This window comes from Oncorhynchus clarkii, chromosome 6, assembly GCF_045791955.1.
Source record: "Oncorhynchus clarkii lewisi isolate Uvic-CL-2024 chromosome 6, UVic_Ocla_1.0, whole genome shotgun sequence".
Classification (NCBI taxonomy): Eukaryota; Metazoa; Chordata; class Actinopteri; order Salmoniformes; family Salmonidae; genus Oncorhynchus; species Oncorhynchus clarkii.
In genome coordinates, this window is record NC_092152.1 from 71,092,019 (window position 1) to 71,109,378 (window position 17,360).

General features: G+C 43.2%; 1 protein-coding gene across 1 annotated transcript in view; it reads left to right on the top strand.

Annotated features, from left to right (window-relative positions):
* Window positions 1-17,360, top strand: part of LOC139412215 (synaptotagmin-7-like) — a 32,940-nt gene that overhangs the window by 704 nt on the left and 14,876 nt on the right. The window contains exons 2-3 of the mRNA XM_071159037.1: window positions 6,640-6,993; window positions 9,931-10,056. Of these exons, the coding sequence (XP_071015138.1) occupies window positions 6,640-6,993; window positions 9,931-10,056 (480 nt within the window). The remainder of the gene's footprint in view (window positions 1-6,639; window positions 6,994-9,930; window positions 10,057-17,360) is intronic.

The following is a 17,360-nucleotide window of genomic DNA, read 5'->3' on the forward strand; positions in this document are numbered from 1 at the left end:
GAGTTGTACAGGGCTGCTACTAGGATGTTTCTACTTGCATCTCCTTAGAGGTGACTGACATCAGTATAGGGATGGCCAGGCTTGAGGTCAGCCTTGTCTCACTCCAGCTCTCTGATCTTCATCTCGGGTGTGTCGTAAATTTGACCCTATTCCCTCTGGTTAAAATTAGTGCACTACATAGGGAATAGGGAGCCATTTTGGGATACAGAAGGGGGTTGTCTCTAGTGGTGTTACCAGGACAGATCAAATATTAATTGGATGGAGACACTAATAGATGCAGATCATGTCTGAAGCTGCCCCCCACTATAAACACTATAAACACACTATTCATTATACTAGCCTTTCCCATCTGGACACATGAATATGTAACATGAATCTTTAAAATACACACAATATAGACATACATAAACTGAACATACTGAAACTTTACATACTGAAACTTTACATACTGAAACTTGACATACTGAAACTGAACATACTGAAACTGAACATACTGAAACTTTACATACTGAAACTTTACATACTGAAACTTTACATACTGAAACTTTACATACTGAAACTGAACATACTGAAACTTTACATACTGAAACTTTACATACTGAAACTTTACATACTGAAACTTTACATACTGAAACTGAACATACTGAAACTTTACATACTGAAACTTTACATACTGAAACTTTACATACTGAAACTGAACATACTGAAACTTTACATACTGAAACTTTACATACTGAAACTTTACATACTGAAACTGAACATACAGAAACTGAACATACTGAAACTTTACATACTGAAACTGAACATACTGAAACTTTACATACTGAAACTGAACATACTGAAACTGAACATACAGAAACTTTTACCTAAATGCCAACATTTACCTATATACCAACCAACCAACATTTGAAAAGCCCCCTATTCCTTACAGCCCTGCCAGCCTCACTAACCCTTAACCTCTAACCCTTCACCTCCAGCCCATGGAGTGCTACCATGGAGACGGACAACCCTCAGACCATTTGAGCAGAAACCCTTTATAGATCCCACTCACACAGCCCAATATCCACCTTTCCACTGAAACCAACCAACTAACCAACCATCCCCTAATCTTAAGGGTATTAACCGTAAACCCATTGCCCTCGGTTTAAACCGTCCCCTCAGCTCTGTCATTGAGGGTTGACCGTTGTTTTGGGCTTTTGCTCCTAGTTTTTGCTGTTGTCGTTTTTTTGTCACATTCTATAGGAGTCCTGTGTTGTTCCCTAATCACCTCTCCTCACTCTCGTTGTGCCTCGTGGTTTTGTGCCACCACCACCACCACCACCTCCACCACCAGGTGCTATAAGGCTGCCTCTCCTTAGTCAGACCACCTGAGCCCTCTAGACACACCAGTTACTCTATAGCTGTACAGTACAGTACATTAATCACTAAAGGCTCTAATGTCATTGATGTTTTTCCTGCACGGAGAAAGTCGTTTTTAATTTAATTTTATAGCTTACCAGAGAAAGGATAAAGAGGGGGTTTATTCTCAATGGGTGTTTTGTCTTTAGAGTTCATGGGCTGTGATACAGTGAACCTGCTAGGATCCATTTATAGCTTACCAGAGAAAGGATAAAGAGGGGGTTTATTCTCAATGGGTGTATTGTCTTTAGAGTTCATGGGCTGTGATACAGTGAACCTGCTAGGATCCATTTATAGCTTACCAGAGAAAGGATAAAGAGGGGGTTTATTCTCAATGGGTGTATTGTCTTTAGAGTTCATGGGTTGTGATACAGTGAACCTGCTAGGATCCATTGATCCCTTCTTGAGATCCAGTCAAATGTTTGCCCTTTTCACCGTCATGTTACAAGGGATGGGAAGCCCTGTGCATAAGCTACATATAACTTACCTTAAATCTCCCTAAATGGTCAACTCTATCCCTACCCCTACCCCATGCTCACTGTAGAACTGTTGCAGGCTGGACGCACATATCCTCTGTCTAAAGTGTTTTCCCTCTCGGCCAGCAGCTGTGTTCTGACTGTGTCTGTGTGTCTCCACTGAGTGTAGTGACCCTGTAGTGAAACTGTGTCTCGTCTGTCTGCTGTTGTCTCTGTGACGTTGTCTAGGTTACGGCTGCTTGTGCTGCTCTGGGCTACGCGGGAGAGGAATGAAGTGTGTACTCAACAGATTCACTGTGCTGATTAACTGCTATACACTACAATGTATTACTAGAGGCTTTCGAGCCACTCACTCCAACAATGTCATTACACACACCATAATCTTTCAATCAAGCCTATCTGTTTCATTTAACGTTGTAGTTCCTACTGTACTTGATAACAAAGTAGATCAACTGTTTCTTTTAAAATGTAAAGAGGCCATAGATAGCTTACATAATTCAATGATCATGGCCCCCTCAGTTTTATTGCAAGCACCATGAAGTCCTTGATAGAATAATCCATTTGGTCATGTATATTTAATGTGCAGTATAAAGTACAGCTGCAGAATGGCCAGTCAGTCTAACTGACAGGTACTCAAAACACAGCCAGCATCTGTCTGTCTCAGTCCCACTGCACCCAAACACACACCACTCTGTCACTCTTCCCATCTGGTTCAGACAGACAGACAGATATATACAGTGAATCTCAGCCCACCTCCCTCCTGCTAACCCAGCAGCAGCACAGCATACTGACTTGCTGGATCCTCGCGGCTGGCTGCTACTCCTCTGTATTGGAAACCTGTAGCTGGATTGATAACACTACCCCCATCCTAATGCTATTCTGCTGTGTGGTTCACTTTCCGGGTTGTTCTTCCTCACTGATTCTACTGTTACTATCCACCTCTCTCTCTCTCCTCCTTCTGTCTCTCTCTCTCTCCTTTATGTCTGTGTCTGTCTGTCTGTCTATCTGGTGCCCCCTGTCTCTCAGTGGGGTGGAGAAGGGGGATGGGGGCGGGGCTGGGTGTGGGAGCGGGGCAGGTCCCAGTCGCAGTGACAGCGTGAGAAGCATAGTGACGGGGCTGGGCCCTGGCAGCAAGGCTGGGCGCTGGCAGACGGTCCAGAGCCACATGCACTCCGGAGGCCTGAGGCCCAGAAAGTGAGTGACATGAGTGACACGGGTTGGCTGGGCATGAGGTCACGCATGGGGGTTATTGCTGAGCAGCGCAGAGGCATGGAATGGATGGTTTGGGGGACTGCAGTCAGAAGCAGCAAGGCTTATATGTGATACATGCTGCATTCGGAAGTGCAGAGATTTATGAAAGGAAGAATGGATGGAAAGAGGGAAGAAACTACTGAAGGAAATAATGAGCTGAAAATGTGAGTGCTTGTACTGACATTTTCTGATGCATGGGAATATGTTGTCATGGTAAGGCTCTGTTGACTAAAGAGAACATCCTCTCTCACAAACAAATAGCAAAAGTTACGCAACGTCAGCCACTGCTTCATCACTGTATTGGACCACAAAATATCTACTTTTTGATTTGGAATCTTATAGCAGGGCCGTTCTTAAGACGCCTGAAACTCTCCTCATGTACACTCTTAGAAAAAAGGTGCTATCTAGAACCTAAAACGGTTCTTTGGCTGTCCCCATAGGAGAACCCCTTTGAAGAACCCTTTTGGTTCCAGGTAGAATCCTTTTGGGTTCCATATGCAGTAGAACCCTTTCCGTAGAGGGTTCTACATGGAACTCTAAATGATTCTACCTGGAACCAAAAAGGTTTCTACTTGGAACTAAATGTGTTCTCCTATGGGGACAGCCAAATAACCCTTTTTCTCTAAGAATGTATTACCATTTTAACACTTTCAGTCAAAATCCAATTCCCTCTTTACCTGCCTTCTTCACTCCTCTACTTTTTACCTCCCCCTCCTCCTAATCAAATCTAAGTCCCTCTTTACCTGCCTTCTTCACTCCTCTACTTTTTACCTCCCCCCTCCTCCTAATCAAATCTAAGTCCCTCTTTACCTGCCTTCTTCACTCCTCTACTTTTTACCTCCCCCTCCTCCTAATCAAATCTAACTTTTTCCCCATTTCTGGTCTGTAATTGGTTTCTAATTTAAGGTAGCCATGTGTGTCTGTGTTTCTGCTGTAAGATACAGTATGTCTCACTCTCCCCTCTCACTACCTCTGCCCCTCCTCAAGGCTCTTTAATTACAAATCTCTCAAGGTTTTTAGTTAGTTTAATTGACTTTCTGGGTAGGGGATATCTGAGAAGCCCTCCTTAAGTTAGCAGGGGGAGGATACAGGCAGCAGATAGAAGGACAAATAGCCTGCTTGTCCATTTGAATGACAGGGTAGGTAAGTAATTTACTATACATGCAGAGAGACAAATGAAATATCTATTTGCAGTTGAATGTATTCAACCTTGGACAATAGAGATATTGAAATAGTAGAGAAATGTACAGTGAAAGAATTAGGTGTTGAGCTGGCTACGTACCCTGTCATGGGTAGGAGCTGTAAAAAGCCTAAGACAACTTTATGACATAGGAGAAATGTATTTCTGTGTGAATTGGACTCCAGATGTCTGGCTGGCCCTTTGCCACTTCCATTCCATCCAGATTTATTGATGAATCATTCTGTCAGTTATGACAAAAATATTTGTTGGACTGTAAAATGTAGCGCATACTGCAGCTGATGTGGAGCACACTGCAGCTGATGTGGAGCACACTGCAGCTGATGTGGAGCACACTGCAGCTGATGTGGAGCATACTGCAGCTGATGTGGAGCATACTGCAGCTGATGTGGAGCACACTGCAGCTGATGTGGAGCACACTGCAGCTGATGTGGAGCACACTGCAGCTGATGTGGAGCACACTGCAGCTGATGTGGAGCATACTGCAGCTGATGTGGTGCATACTGCAGCTGATGTGGAGCATACTGCAGCTGATGTGGAGCATACTGCAGCTGATGTGGTGCATACTGCAGCTGATGTGGAGCACACTGCAGCTGATGTGGAGCACACTGCAGCTGATGTGGCGCACACTGCAGCTGATGTGGCGCATACTGCAGCTGATGTGGCGCATACTGCAGCTGATGTGGCGCATACTGTAGCTTGGCACTGAATGCATCATTGTTGGAGATGCAGAGTGGAATTATTTTATTGAAAGACTTTTATATGATGTTGTTATCTATGACCTGCTGCTTTCATAGATACATTTCTATCTCTGAATCACATGTATTCTTTCTATTGTTATATTTTTCTCTTGTCGCTGATAGCTTGGAAGCTTATCCCTATCTTTCATACTTAATGCATCCATCCATATTATTTCTTCCCTTCCTCATTCTTTAGATTCTTTATGCCATATAAAAGGTACAATGATAATACTTTGGATGAGATGAGTGAGAGGAAGGATTTAGGCAGTGGTGATACAGAGAGAGTGGGAAAGCATGATACTGATGAACTTCAATCAAACCAACCTAATGTCTTATATTATATACAATCCAATCAAATCTGATGGCACTTGTAGATTTTCTGGAATGTTTAAAGCAACGACCGTACACTCATCAAATTTGCTTTAACCGCTATTAGCACATACCATATACCATCCCAAGACACTTCCATACCCACTGACCATTCATATAATGACTGTAACACTCATTCTCACTAACCACAGCTCATCTTCAGTCAACACATTGTCCTGAGCTGTATGTGAGCTATCTGAAAGGCCGTGGGGTGGGGGGGGGCAAAATGCTGAAGAATGACTGGTATTAATCTGGTCCACAAATCCCTCCCCTTGGGGGCCTGCCTCTGGTGCTCTCCAGTAGAATTACTACAGCGCTGTAGAGCTAGCCCAGGGCCCACTAAAGAGCACAGTCAACACAGCCAAAGACTGTAAATCCTCCAGCGCTGCACTAGCCTAAGACAAAGGCTGTTTAGCCAGAGCTTACAGTAATCATGAAGGGCAGAAATGGAAGGGGGAGAGGAGGGAAACACTATTAAACTAGTGTAAAAGCAGACGGATGATTAGAAAGACAGAGAGGTTTGAGGGAAGGGAGAGGGTTGTTTGGTCAAATGAATGGGTTGAACTGATGGGTAAGGCAGGCAAGATGAATAGAGCTGACAAAGACCAGTTGACCTAAGAGAAGCAGCATAGTGTGAGAGTTAGCTAGGAGGCTAGTGTAAAGTCATCATGGGTTAGAGGAGGACAGATGAATGGGATGAAAAAAAAGATGGATAAAAGGAGGAGGAAGAGGTCAAGGTAAATCAGGGAGAAAAGTGACATGAAAAGGGTAAGAGCAGTGGATGAAGGAAAATTGAGATGAAGGCTGTTAGCTCCTGTTTGGTGTTGGGCTGAGCACTGTCAAAAACAGAAGCCTACCCACAGACTGTCAGACACTCACATACAAGCATCTTCTACAACTGTATAACTGCTGCTAAACTGATTTAACCTGACAATGCTCTATTTCCTTTTTTCATCTCTCCATACCCTCCTTTCTCTATGTTGAACTCTCTGGGCCCGTCCTCATTTTTGTTCCCTCTGGTACTTGTATTGTACTCACACCATCACTCTCCCTCTGTATTTCCTGTTTTCCAATTATGTATATCTTCTGTCTATCTCTCTGGTTACCACTATCCTTCTCATCTGTCCCTCTCCTTCCCTCGTCTCTCACGTGCAACTCCTGCAAAACCCTTGTTACCCTCTCTTCCCTTGCTACTCTGTCTGGTCAGTTTTGGGGACCCCTCCCTCTCAGCCGCCTCTACTCTGGAGCACATTCCATCCTCTGCAGCAGCTCGTCCTCGTCCCCTGGTGCGACAGCAGAGTCTCCAGCAGCCTCTCAGCCACCAGCCCCCTCTGGGCCCCAATGACCCCCCAGCCACCTCCCAGAGCCTGGGCCAGCTGCACACAGGGCCCGGGGGCGGGGGGCACCGGGGAGGCCCGCGGGGGGTGCGGGGGAGTCCGGCGGGGACAGGTGCTTCCCGGTACAGAGGAGCAGGAGGAGGACGCTCCAGGTCCAACCCAGGCAGCTGGGACCACATGATGGGACAGATCCGCAACAGAGGACTGGATGTCAAGTCTTTCCTGTGAGTCTGCTGATCTGGGAATGTTCTAGATTCTGCTCTTGGTTCTATTCTGAACCTGTCTGCACTGTCCTCTGTCTATCTCTTTGGGCTTTCTCAACCTCACTGTGTTGTCCTTATTATATCAATTCTCCCCCTTCTCCTTGGGTAATTGTCCTAAAGAGTTTCATATACTGTAAGATTCACTCCCAAAATGCCAAGCCTAAGCCATGTACTGTAGCTGTAATGACATATTTTAACTTCTTGTCTTTTGGCATTACTTTAATATGTTGTGTAATTGATGCATTGTTCTTGGTTATCTGTCTGTATGCCCTTTAGTGTCTTTAGTGCCTGTCATTATCTTTGCATAGGTCACACTTGTCTACCTGAGGGTAGGGGACAAACTATTTGAGCTAATAAGTATGCTGCAGCTGCATACCATACTCTGAAGTGTGTGTGTGTGTGTGTGTGTGTGTGTGTGTGTGTGTGTGTGTGTGTGTGTGTGTGTGTGTGTGTGTGTGTGTGTGTGTGTGTGTGTGTGTGTGTGTGTGTGTGCGTGTGTGTGTGTGTGTGTGTGTGTGTGTGTATCACATGTATAGCTTGTGTGCATCAACATAGGTGCAGGGGTTAAGCAGCAGCATGTAGAAACTACATTGCATTGATCTCCTGTCTACAGCATCATTACTCCCACGATGGACTGTCACTATTAGATACAGAGAGAGATAAAGCTAGAGAGGAGTAGTGATGAAGGTTAAACTCAAGGAGACGAGGAGGAGTTGTTGAGGTGGAGAGAGAGTTCAATTCACTGTGTGGATATGGATGAAAAACAACCACTTCCTAATTCAATTTAGCTATAACTTGGTTATACAATATTCTATGATAAAGCTAAATGTACCTAATGTACCACTAAATGTACTTTTCACCATACACTTTAAGGTTCCCAGAATAATTAGTCATCAACCACTGTACAAAACAGTAAAATGTATTTTTTTATTACCCTGCAATTAGCAGTACTTCAGGACTTCACAGACCCCTCACAGCATATTGGAGAGAGTAGATCTACTGTAGGCAGAGGAGCGATCTGGAGGCCAGAATCTCCTGACACATTTGATGGTTTCACCGATTTTCCAATGAATCGGGTATTGAAATGATTGGCTGGGGATGAACCATTTGTTTGGTAAACAAAACATTGATTCCTTCTCCTCCTGTGTGTGTGGACGATGATGGATGTCTGAGGCTGTGTAGGGCAGCCTGCGGACACCCCCGACCCCTCTGCCCTCCACTTGAGTCTCTCTGGCCCATTAACACAGGCCCCAGACCAGTGACCTCCTCACTGAATCATCACTCAATAAAAGCAGGGCAGATATGTGGAACATGGAGGGAGAGGTGGCCTTGCCCACAGTCCCTGTAAACATGAATCTTTCTGGACTGGGACCAGGCTCTGGGGGATGGGAGGATGGGAAAAGGTGGAAAGAGCTAGGCAATGGAAAGATCTAGGCAATGCGGACTGTCTAATTGTTATGATTTTCTTTATATTGCGGATATGCAGAGATGCAGAGAATGAAGTTGGGTTACTTTTTTCTCCAACATTGTGACCTTCCATTGTAGAGCTTTGCTTTTGGTGTGGATTTAGGCCTATAAATTCTTAGCAGTTGTGTTCCTCTATTGTATTCACCTTTCCTTATTGTGTTTCTGTGCACCAATGGAAAGTCTGCAAAACTATGAGCAAACCAACCTTTGTATTGAATAGATGGAATTGGATTGTGATGATACCAATGAATGAATCCTGCACAAAATGTGCTTTTTTTTCATGAGGAATGATATTTGATTTAATGTGAATGAAATGGTTTGGTGAACTACCACCTTGGATAGTACTTTATTTTGATCATCATGATTTAGTGACTGTAAAGAACGTGTATTGATCTACTTGGATTTTAAAACACAGACAACATTTCTGTTTTGTCTGCTTCGACTCAAGAGATAAGTATGGTTGCGTTAATCTTTTTGCAGGCGGTCGTGTTCTTTTGATAAATGTCATTTTGAGAGAGAGAGAGAGAGAGAGAGAGAGAGAGATAGGGAGGGAGAGAGAGAGTGTAGAATGGCAGAAATAGAAATTACATGAAAATAAAATATTTGGGTCAAAGATGGAGGGAAAGAGAAATTGCTATAAGAGGGAGGAAAAGAACAAGCAGGATAAAATGCCAATACATTTTTACATTGTGATGAATAGCTAGCTGTATGATACACAGACTCCATGTGTCATTTAGGTAGCTGGACATGGAGCAAAACATCTTCAGCCTCCTCACAGACTGCACTAAAAGATGATAACTACTACTATTAACTACACACTACGAGTTTGTCCCCCAAAGACAATATGTTGTGATATTCTTGTGCAAGTAGACCGAAGATGATTAGAGAACAATGAAGGTCAGAGTGGGTTTTGTTGAACAGGGGTCAGGAATGTGTTTTGTAAAGGCCCTGTGAGGGAAGGAAGAGAATGATGGAGAGAGTTAGACAGGACAGGGTTCAGAGAAACAGTGACTCACAGCTTTACACAAACCGGGGAAGAGGATCCCTTAGGGGAAGCTAAGGGTGTGTGTGTGTGTGTGTGTGTGTGTGTGTGTGTGTGTGTGTGTGTGTGTGTGTGAGCAGAAGTGTGTGAATGTTTGCTTGTTAAGAGCACTGTGTGCCTGGCCCCTTTCAGATTTCTGCATACGACTAAAGCCTGTAACATGGTACGCTTCAAAGCTCACAGAAAATAAACCATCTGTGTCTACAACAGCTTGGGTTCAATTAAATGTTTTAAGGGTGAGGTTTTGTATCAACCCAAGTGATAATATGTAAATGTTTCACCAATCAATATCACATTGACCTTTCTTTCCTCTTTACAGTTTTTTGTGAACTACCTGTCTCTACTCTGTCTCTGTACTCGTTGTGTGTGTGTGTTGTTGTGTGGAGCAGCGAGGGGAAGATGGTTGTTCTGTCTCTAGCGATCGGGCTGGCTGAACAAGATGACTTCGCCAACCTCCCAGATCTACAGGAAGCACCAGCGTGCCAAGAAAACTCAACTCCACCGGACAAATCAAGGTACCAGCCAGGTTACGAACAAATGAAAGAAAGAAAGAGAGAAAGAAAGAAAGAAAGAGTGAGTTGAGAGATAAAGCCCTGGTGAAATGAAATAAGAGAGATTGAGGGAAAATAGTTGGTGTAGACTTCTCAGCAGTGTGTGTGATGTTCAGAGCAGATCCTTGTGGTCCAGTTTTGAAGCTGCTGTGTGATCGGCATGATTCACAGTGAGAGGGAGCCTATAACGACCCAATGGGGACGCTGTAATTGGAACAGAAGCATCTGATTGGTTGGTTTCAGTGTCTTGCTGCTGTGAGAGTCCTGAGTTAGTACATTAGTATCAGGATTAGATATAGTCACCCTGAGAAGGTAGCAGGAAGTAATGAGCTTTATTACATATTCAACAAGCTTCTGCTCACCTTGTCTCTGATCCCAGGCAATCAACCATTGCCCAATTCCCTCTCATGATTGAAATAGGAATTAGCAGGTAATAACACTAGAATGTCCTTTCATCAGGTGTTAACTATGTGTCTACATCCTGTCCCACTTCATTGGTCCTAGCCTTTGTTTACTTTTGCCAGTCTAAGTCAGCTTTGGCTTTGTTTCCTCAGTTTTTCCATCTTTCCTTTTTCATGCTCCCTAGTTCTTTTCATGCTCCCTCTCATCCTGCCTCACCCTTGTTAGCCTGTTTGCCTCCCGCTCTTCCTCGCCAGCTCGAAGAGGGTTTGATCTGCGTGTCTCCGTTCCTCAGCAGGGAGCATGGTGGGGGCGGACTCATTATTCTGGAGTGTGGTCCCCCCGTGTGAAATGCCTGTCTAACCCTTCTTCTGCCACCGACTCCATATGCATTCCCCAACAGCTGTCAGAGACAAACACGCTAACAGGAAATAGGAACCAGAGCAACTCTTGTGGTGAGCTAACAGCTAGATAGGCTGCCGTGTTATCACCTAAAACGTTCTCAGGACTTGAGTGCTCTGCTTGCCTCCTGTCCCTCATGGGTAGTGGACTGTACATAAATCCCTATTATTGGGTAAGGAGTCCTACTGTGTAAGGTGGTGTAGTAGTGAGTGCTTTTTCATGGTAGCGTTCAGTACATTTCTGTCCCAGATGAGCTCTTACATTCATCAGACGATAGTTTGTTTTCACTGAATTTTTCTGATGTAGACTATTTTGTACGGCATCTTATGATTTCAATACCATTTGTAATGCCTCCTGGAATTTCCACATTTCCTTTGTACTGAGTTCTAAAAAGGAACAAAATATGAACGATGGTAGATGGAGTTCTGTGCAGCGGTCAGAATACATACGAAACTTGTTCTGAAGGAACGTTATTGTGCTGTATTGGCCTGTGGGTTTGTCCTGTCGTGGTCATGCTAATCGTATTTCATGGTCATGCCGCGGTTATGACCTGTTCAGCCTTGAAATGTCTACATTGCAGTCACGGTGTGGAGGCACGCCTGCATGCTCATCTTCTCCCTCTTCCTGGCCGGATGCCTGTCCAACACCCGTCTTTAATCAAAGCGATCTGGTGCGAGGCACAGTCGCGTGGGCCAACTTGTCTAGTGTCCTTCCACAATGAATAACCACTTTCAATCATCATCTCTGTCCATCTCCCAGTCTCTCTAGTTACCCCTGTGTGGGTCCCAGTGCCCCTGCCTTGCCCACCCCTGGCCTTATGATGGATCCCAGCAGACTGAAGATGATGGAAATGGATGATCCCTGTGTGTGTGTGTGTGTGTGTGTGTGTGTGTGTGTGTGTGTGTGTGTGTGTGTGTGTGTGTGTGTGTGTGTGTGTGTGTGTGTGTGTGTGTGTGTGTGTGTGTGTGAGAGAGAGAGAGAGCACACATGCTGTCAGACAGAGAGAGAAACCTTTGCTCTCAGGTTGATAGAGAAATGTACACTCACTGCCGAAAAGACAGAAGTATTCACTCAAAGAGAAATGGAACCATTCAGATGCCTAGAAACATACAGTTCAATGAGATTAATAAACACACATACAGGATCAGATGAAAGGGTGTAAACTGACATTGACAGACAAAGCATATACCCGCTGTCCATACACACACCTTACTGTATATTAGAATAGGATGTCCTTGCATAGACAGAGAAAGGGTCATTGGCAGAGAGGGAAGGTCAATCATTCTCTCAAATGGAGAATGTGTTCTGCTGCATCCGTGAGACCTGTCTTGTTTATCCCTGTAGAACCGAGTACAACGGAATATTATCTATTTCGGGCAGAGAGGGAATCTTTATTCAGATGGATGGAGAATGATATGCCTTGGCTCATTCTCAGGAGACAGGAGTGTGCACTCAGATGCTTAGAAGCAGGTAATCAAAGCTTCGTGAGAAGCATAAACTAGAGGCAGCGTAATCTCTGTTTCTTTTGCTATGGCAGCTCAATTAGAAACGAATCATAGTGTTACAGCACAACTCTAAAGCCAGTGATAACCAAGCTCTATCCACAAGGAGATGAGGGAGGAAAACAATGGAATTATCCTGGAAGTCATTTGTATTTATTAGCAGTCTGGAAACATTTGTGCTGAGAGATTAGTGATGCTCCACAAAGTAGTCTAACCCCAATGTTGTCTGATTCTAAAGCATGCTACTGGAGCTGCTTCTATTGACCATTGTTCTGTTCTCTGACGATACCATTCTTACAGATATGATATCTGATCCAGAAAGTGTTTGTCTTGTAAAAACTCGGTCCAAAGGGTGAGTACAGTATTCTGTAGGCTATACCTTAAAGCTGGTTATTGAAGTTGTGGTCATCGAGTCATGCACTGGTGGCTGAGGTCCATTGTGTCAGAGGCCTTAAGCCTCACGGCTGACTGGAGTCACTGGACTAACCCTCCCACCAACATGCAGTAGCTACGGAGTTTTATCATGGCAGCTCGATATCATTACCATCTCCGAAATAAACTCTGCTGTAGCATGACAGTGCTAGCCCCCAGACACGCAGACACACAGAGGACACGTAAATAAGGAGCTCAACGCTCCATGCTCTTTGAGCCTGGACCACCAACTCCTTGGAACCAGAGTTTCTTCATCTGGCCTGTAATCAAACTGAGTCAAGCCTTATAATTACTCTTCTGGCTTGGCAACGGTCTCCATGGCCGCCTCTGGAACTAGCTCAGGGTAACTTGATTGGCTGGGAACAGCAATATAGGTCAGCACAAAATAAACATTTTGATAAAAAGTCAGCTCTGTCTCAGGAAGTCATTCACCAAGCCTTGCTGAGGCGTTTGAGTCGGAACACAAAGTTGATTAAAGGAAAGCACAGTTATATAATCTGATGGCAAACAGTGAGAAATCCACTTCGGAAGTCCTGCGTGGAAAAAAGCGCAGCATAAATTCACCTTAATCAATATCTAAGTGAGATATGAGGAGGAAATGACATCACTACCATCTCTTTACTTTATTAGTGTTTGTGCAATAAGAGGGAGTTTAAAGATCAGTTGAAACATCTACCAGCATTCACAGAGGTATCAACCAATCAGGAAAACTCAGAAGTATTCAAACAGCAGTTAGCTGGACAACATGTAGTAGATGGCTCCATTAGTTGTATTAAGCTGGAGCGGAGGGAGGTGGCCTGCTGATTTGCACTGAGTGGGCTGACACCAGAGCTCCGGCCTCATCCTTCACAGCTTGGGGACCTGTGCTTGTGTTGCACTGCTCTCCTGGGGTGTTGTATGATCAGCATGCCCATATACTGTATGTTTATGGATACAACTCATCTCTCATGTTTTCATCACTCCACCCCCTCTCCCATCATTAGAACCCACCCCTCACTCCCACTCCACCTCACCTCCATCTCCTCCCTTCATCGTGCTGCCCTCTACAACACCAACCCCGCCTCCTCTCAATTCATCTCTCCATCTCTCATTCTTTCTCACTGTCTCTCTCTCTGCCTCTCATGCAGTCTCTCTTCCTCCCTTGATCTGATTGATCTATTAACCCTTTACTTACCTTCCCTCCCTTTGTCAGCCCTTTCTTTCCCTCCCTCTACCTCTCTCTCTTTATTCATCTAATCGTGCTTCCCCTGGGGGTGTTGACTGGCGCTCTGATGGGATGATGTCAGAGCTCTGGTCCTCTGTCAGGGTGGATGACTGTCTGCCCAGGCAGCCTGGCTGGGTTACATCTGCATCACTGCTGAATATCACAACAGGGGAATGAGATTCCCCTGTGGGCAGCAAACACACACACACACACACACACACACACACACACACACACACACACACACACACACACACACACACACACACACACACACACACACAGATATGGAGATGGCGAAAAAGGAGCAGGGACACATAGACACTCCAGAGATTCACATACACTGTATGTAATCAAAATGCAAAACGTGTCTTGGGCTCAGCCTGTTTGGGGACCTGTATTTGATACTGAAACAAGTCAATTGTTTTTGCAGTGAAGCACCACTGTTTCTCTCCAATAATAGTATGAAGATGCTCATATCATGCATATCTCATGGAGGCGTGCCTGCTATGAATGGTATTATCAAGAGAACACAAAAGGTGTTCTGCTCTACCAAACTCAGAATTTCCTCCATATAACACCATTAACTCTATTTAACTCAATCTAACTCCATTAACTATCTAACTCCATCTATATCAAGGCACAAGGCGATACCCAAATGCAGACACATGGGGCGGATGGTTGGAGTCTTACAATGTTTATAAATCTAAAGGGGTAGGCAAGAGAGTGGTCGTGGACAGGCAAAAAGGTCAAAACCAGATCAGAGTCCAGGAGTTACAGAGTGGCAGACAGACAGGTTCATGGTCAAGGCAGGCAGAATGGTCAGGAAGGCAGGTACAGATTGGCAGACAGACAGGCTCATGGTCAAGGCAGGCAGAATGGTCAGGCAGGCGGGTACAAGGTCCAGAAACAGGTAAGGGTCAAAACGGGGAGGACTAGAAAAAGGAGAATGCAAAAAGCAGGAGAATGGGAAAACCGCTGGTTGACTTGGAAACATACAAGACTAACAGGAAACACAGGGATAAATACACTGGGGAAAATGAGCGACACCTGGAGGGGGTGGAGACAATAACGAGGACAGGTGAAACAGATCAGGGTGTGACAATCTAACTCCATTAACTCTATCTAACTCCATTAACTCTCTCTAACTCCATTAACTCTATCTAACTCCATCTAACTTCATTATCTCTATCTAACTCCACAAACTCTGTCTAACTCCATTAACTCTGTCTAACTCCATTAACTCTATCTAACTCCATCTAACTTCATTATCTCTATCTAACTCCACAAACTCTGTCTAACTCCATTAACTATGTCTAACTCCATTAACTCTATCTGACTCCATTAACTCTGTCTAACTCCATTAACCTTAACTCCATTAACTCTGTCTAACTTCATTAACTCTATCTAACTCCATGAACTATATCTAACTCCATTAACTCTATCTAACTCCATGAACTATATCTAACTCCATTAACTCTATCTAACTCTATTAACTCTATCTAACGCCATTAACCTTAACTCCATTAACTCCGTCTAACTTCATTAACTCTATCTAACTCCATGAACTCTATCTAACTCTGTCTAACTCCATTAACTCTATCTAACTCCATCTAACTCCATTAACTCTATCTAATGCCATCTAACTCCATTAACTCTGTCTAACTCCATTAACTCTGTCTAACTCCATTAACTCTATCTAACTCCATCTAACTCTATCTAACTCCATGAACTCTATCTAATTCCATCTAACTCCATTAACTCGATCTAACTCCATTAACTCTATCTAACGCCATCTAACTCCATTAACTCTGTCTAACTCCATTAACTCCATCTAACTCTATCTAATTCCATCTAACTCCATTAACTCTATCTAACTCCATTAACTCCATCTAACTCTATCTAACTCTATCTAACTCTATGAACTCTATCTAACTCCATGAACTCTATCTAATTCCATCTAACTCCATTAACTCTATCTAACTCCATTAACTCTATCTAACTCCATTAACTATCTAACTCCATCTAACTCCATTAACTCTATCTAATGCCATCTAACTCCATTAACTGTATCTAATGCCATCTAACTTCATTAACTCCATCTAACTCCATCTAATGCCATCTAACTTCATTAACTCTATCTAATGCCATCTAACTTCATTAACTCCATCTAACTCCATTAACTCTATCTAATGCCATCTAACTCCATTAACTGTATCTAATGCCATCTAACTCCATTAACTGTATCTAATGCCATCTAACTTCATTAACTCTATCTAATGCCATCTAACTTCATTAACTGCATCTAACTCCATTAACTGTATCTAATGCCATCTAACTTCATTAACTCTATCTAATGCCATCTAACTTAATTAACTCCATCTAACTCCATTAACTGTATCTAATGCCATCTAACTTCATGAACTCTATCTAATGCCATCTAACTTCATTAACTCTATCTAATGCCATCTAACTTCATTAACTGTTTCTAATGCCATCTAACTTCATTAACTGTATCTAATGCCATCTAACTCCATTAACTGTATCTAATGCCATCTAACTTCATTAACTGTATCTAATGCCATCTAACTTCATTAACTCCATCTAACTCCATTAACTGTATCTAATGTCATCTAACTTCATTAACTGTATCTAATGCCATCTAACTTCATTAACTCCATCTAACTCCATTAACTGTATCTAATGCCATCTAACTTCATTAACTCTATCTAATGCCATCTAACTTCATTAACTCCATCTAACTCCATTAACTGTATCTAATGCCATCTAACTTCATTAACTGTATCTAATGCCATCTAACTTCATGAACTTTATCTAATGCCATCTAACTTCATGAACTCTATCTAATGCCATCTAACTTCATTAACTCTATCTAATGCCATCTAACTTCATTAACTGTTTCTAATGCCATCTAACTTCATTAACTGTATCTAATGCCATCTAACTTCATTAACTCTATCTAATGCCATCTAACTTCATTAACTCTATCTAATGCCATCTAACTTCATTAACTGTATCTAATGCCATCTAACTTCATGAACACTATCTAATGCCATCTAACTTCATTAACTCCATCTAACTCCATTAACTGTATCTAATGCCATCTAACTCCATCAACTGTATCTAACTCCATTAACTGTATCTAACTCCATCAACTCTATCTAACTCCATTGTATTAAAGTAGAGAACACAATGAAATATTTCGGAAAATGTCAGTTTTCCATATAAGGCTACGCAGTCATTTGTTTATACTAACTCTATTTAACTTCCATATAATGGAAGATTAAAAAAAATAATGTTAGAGATGA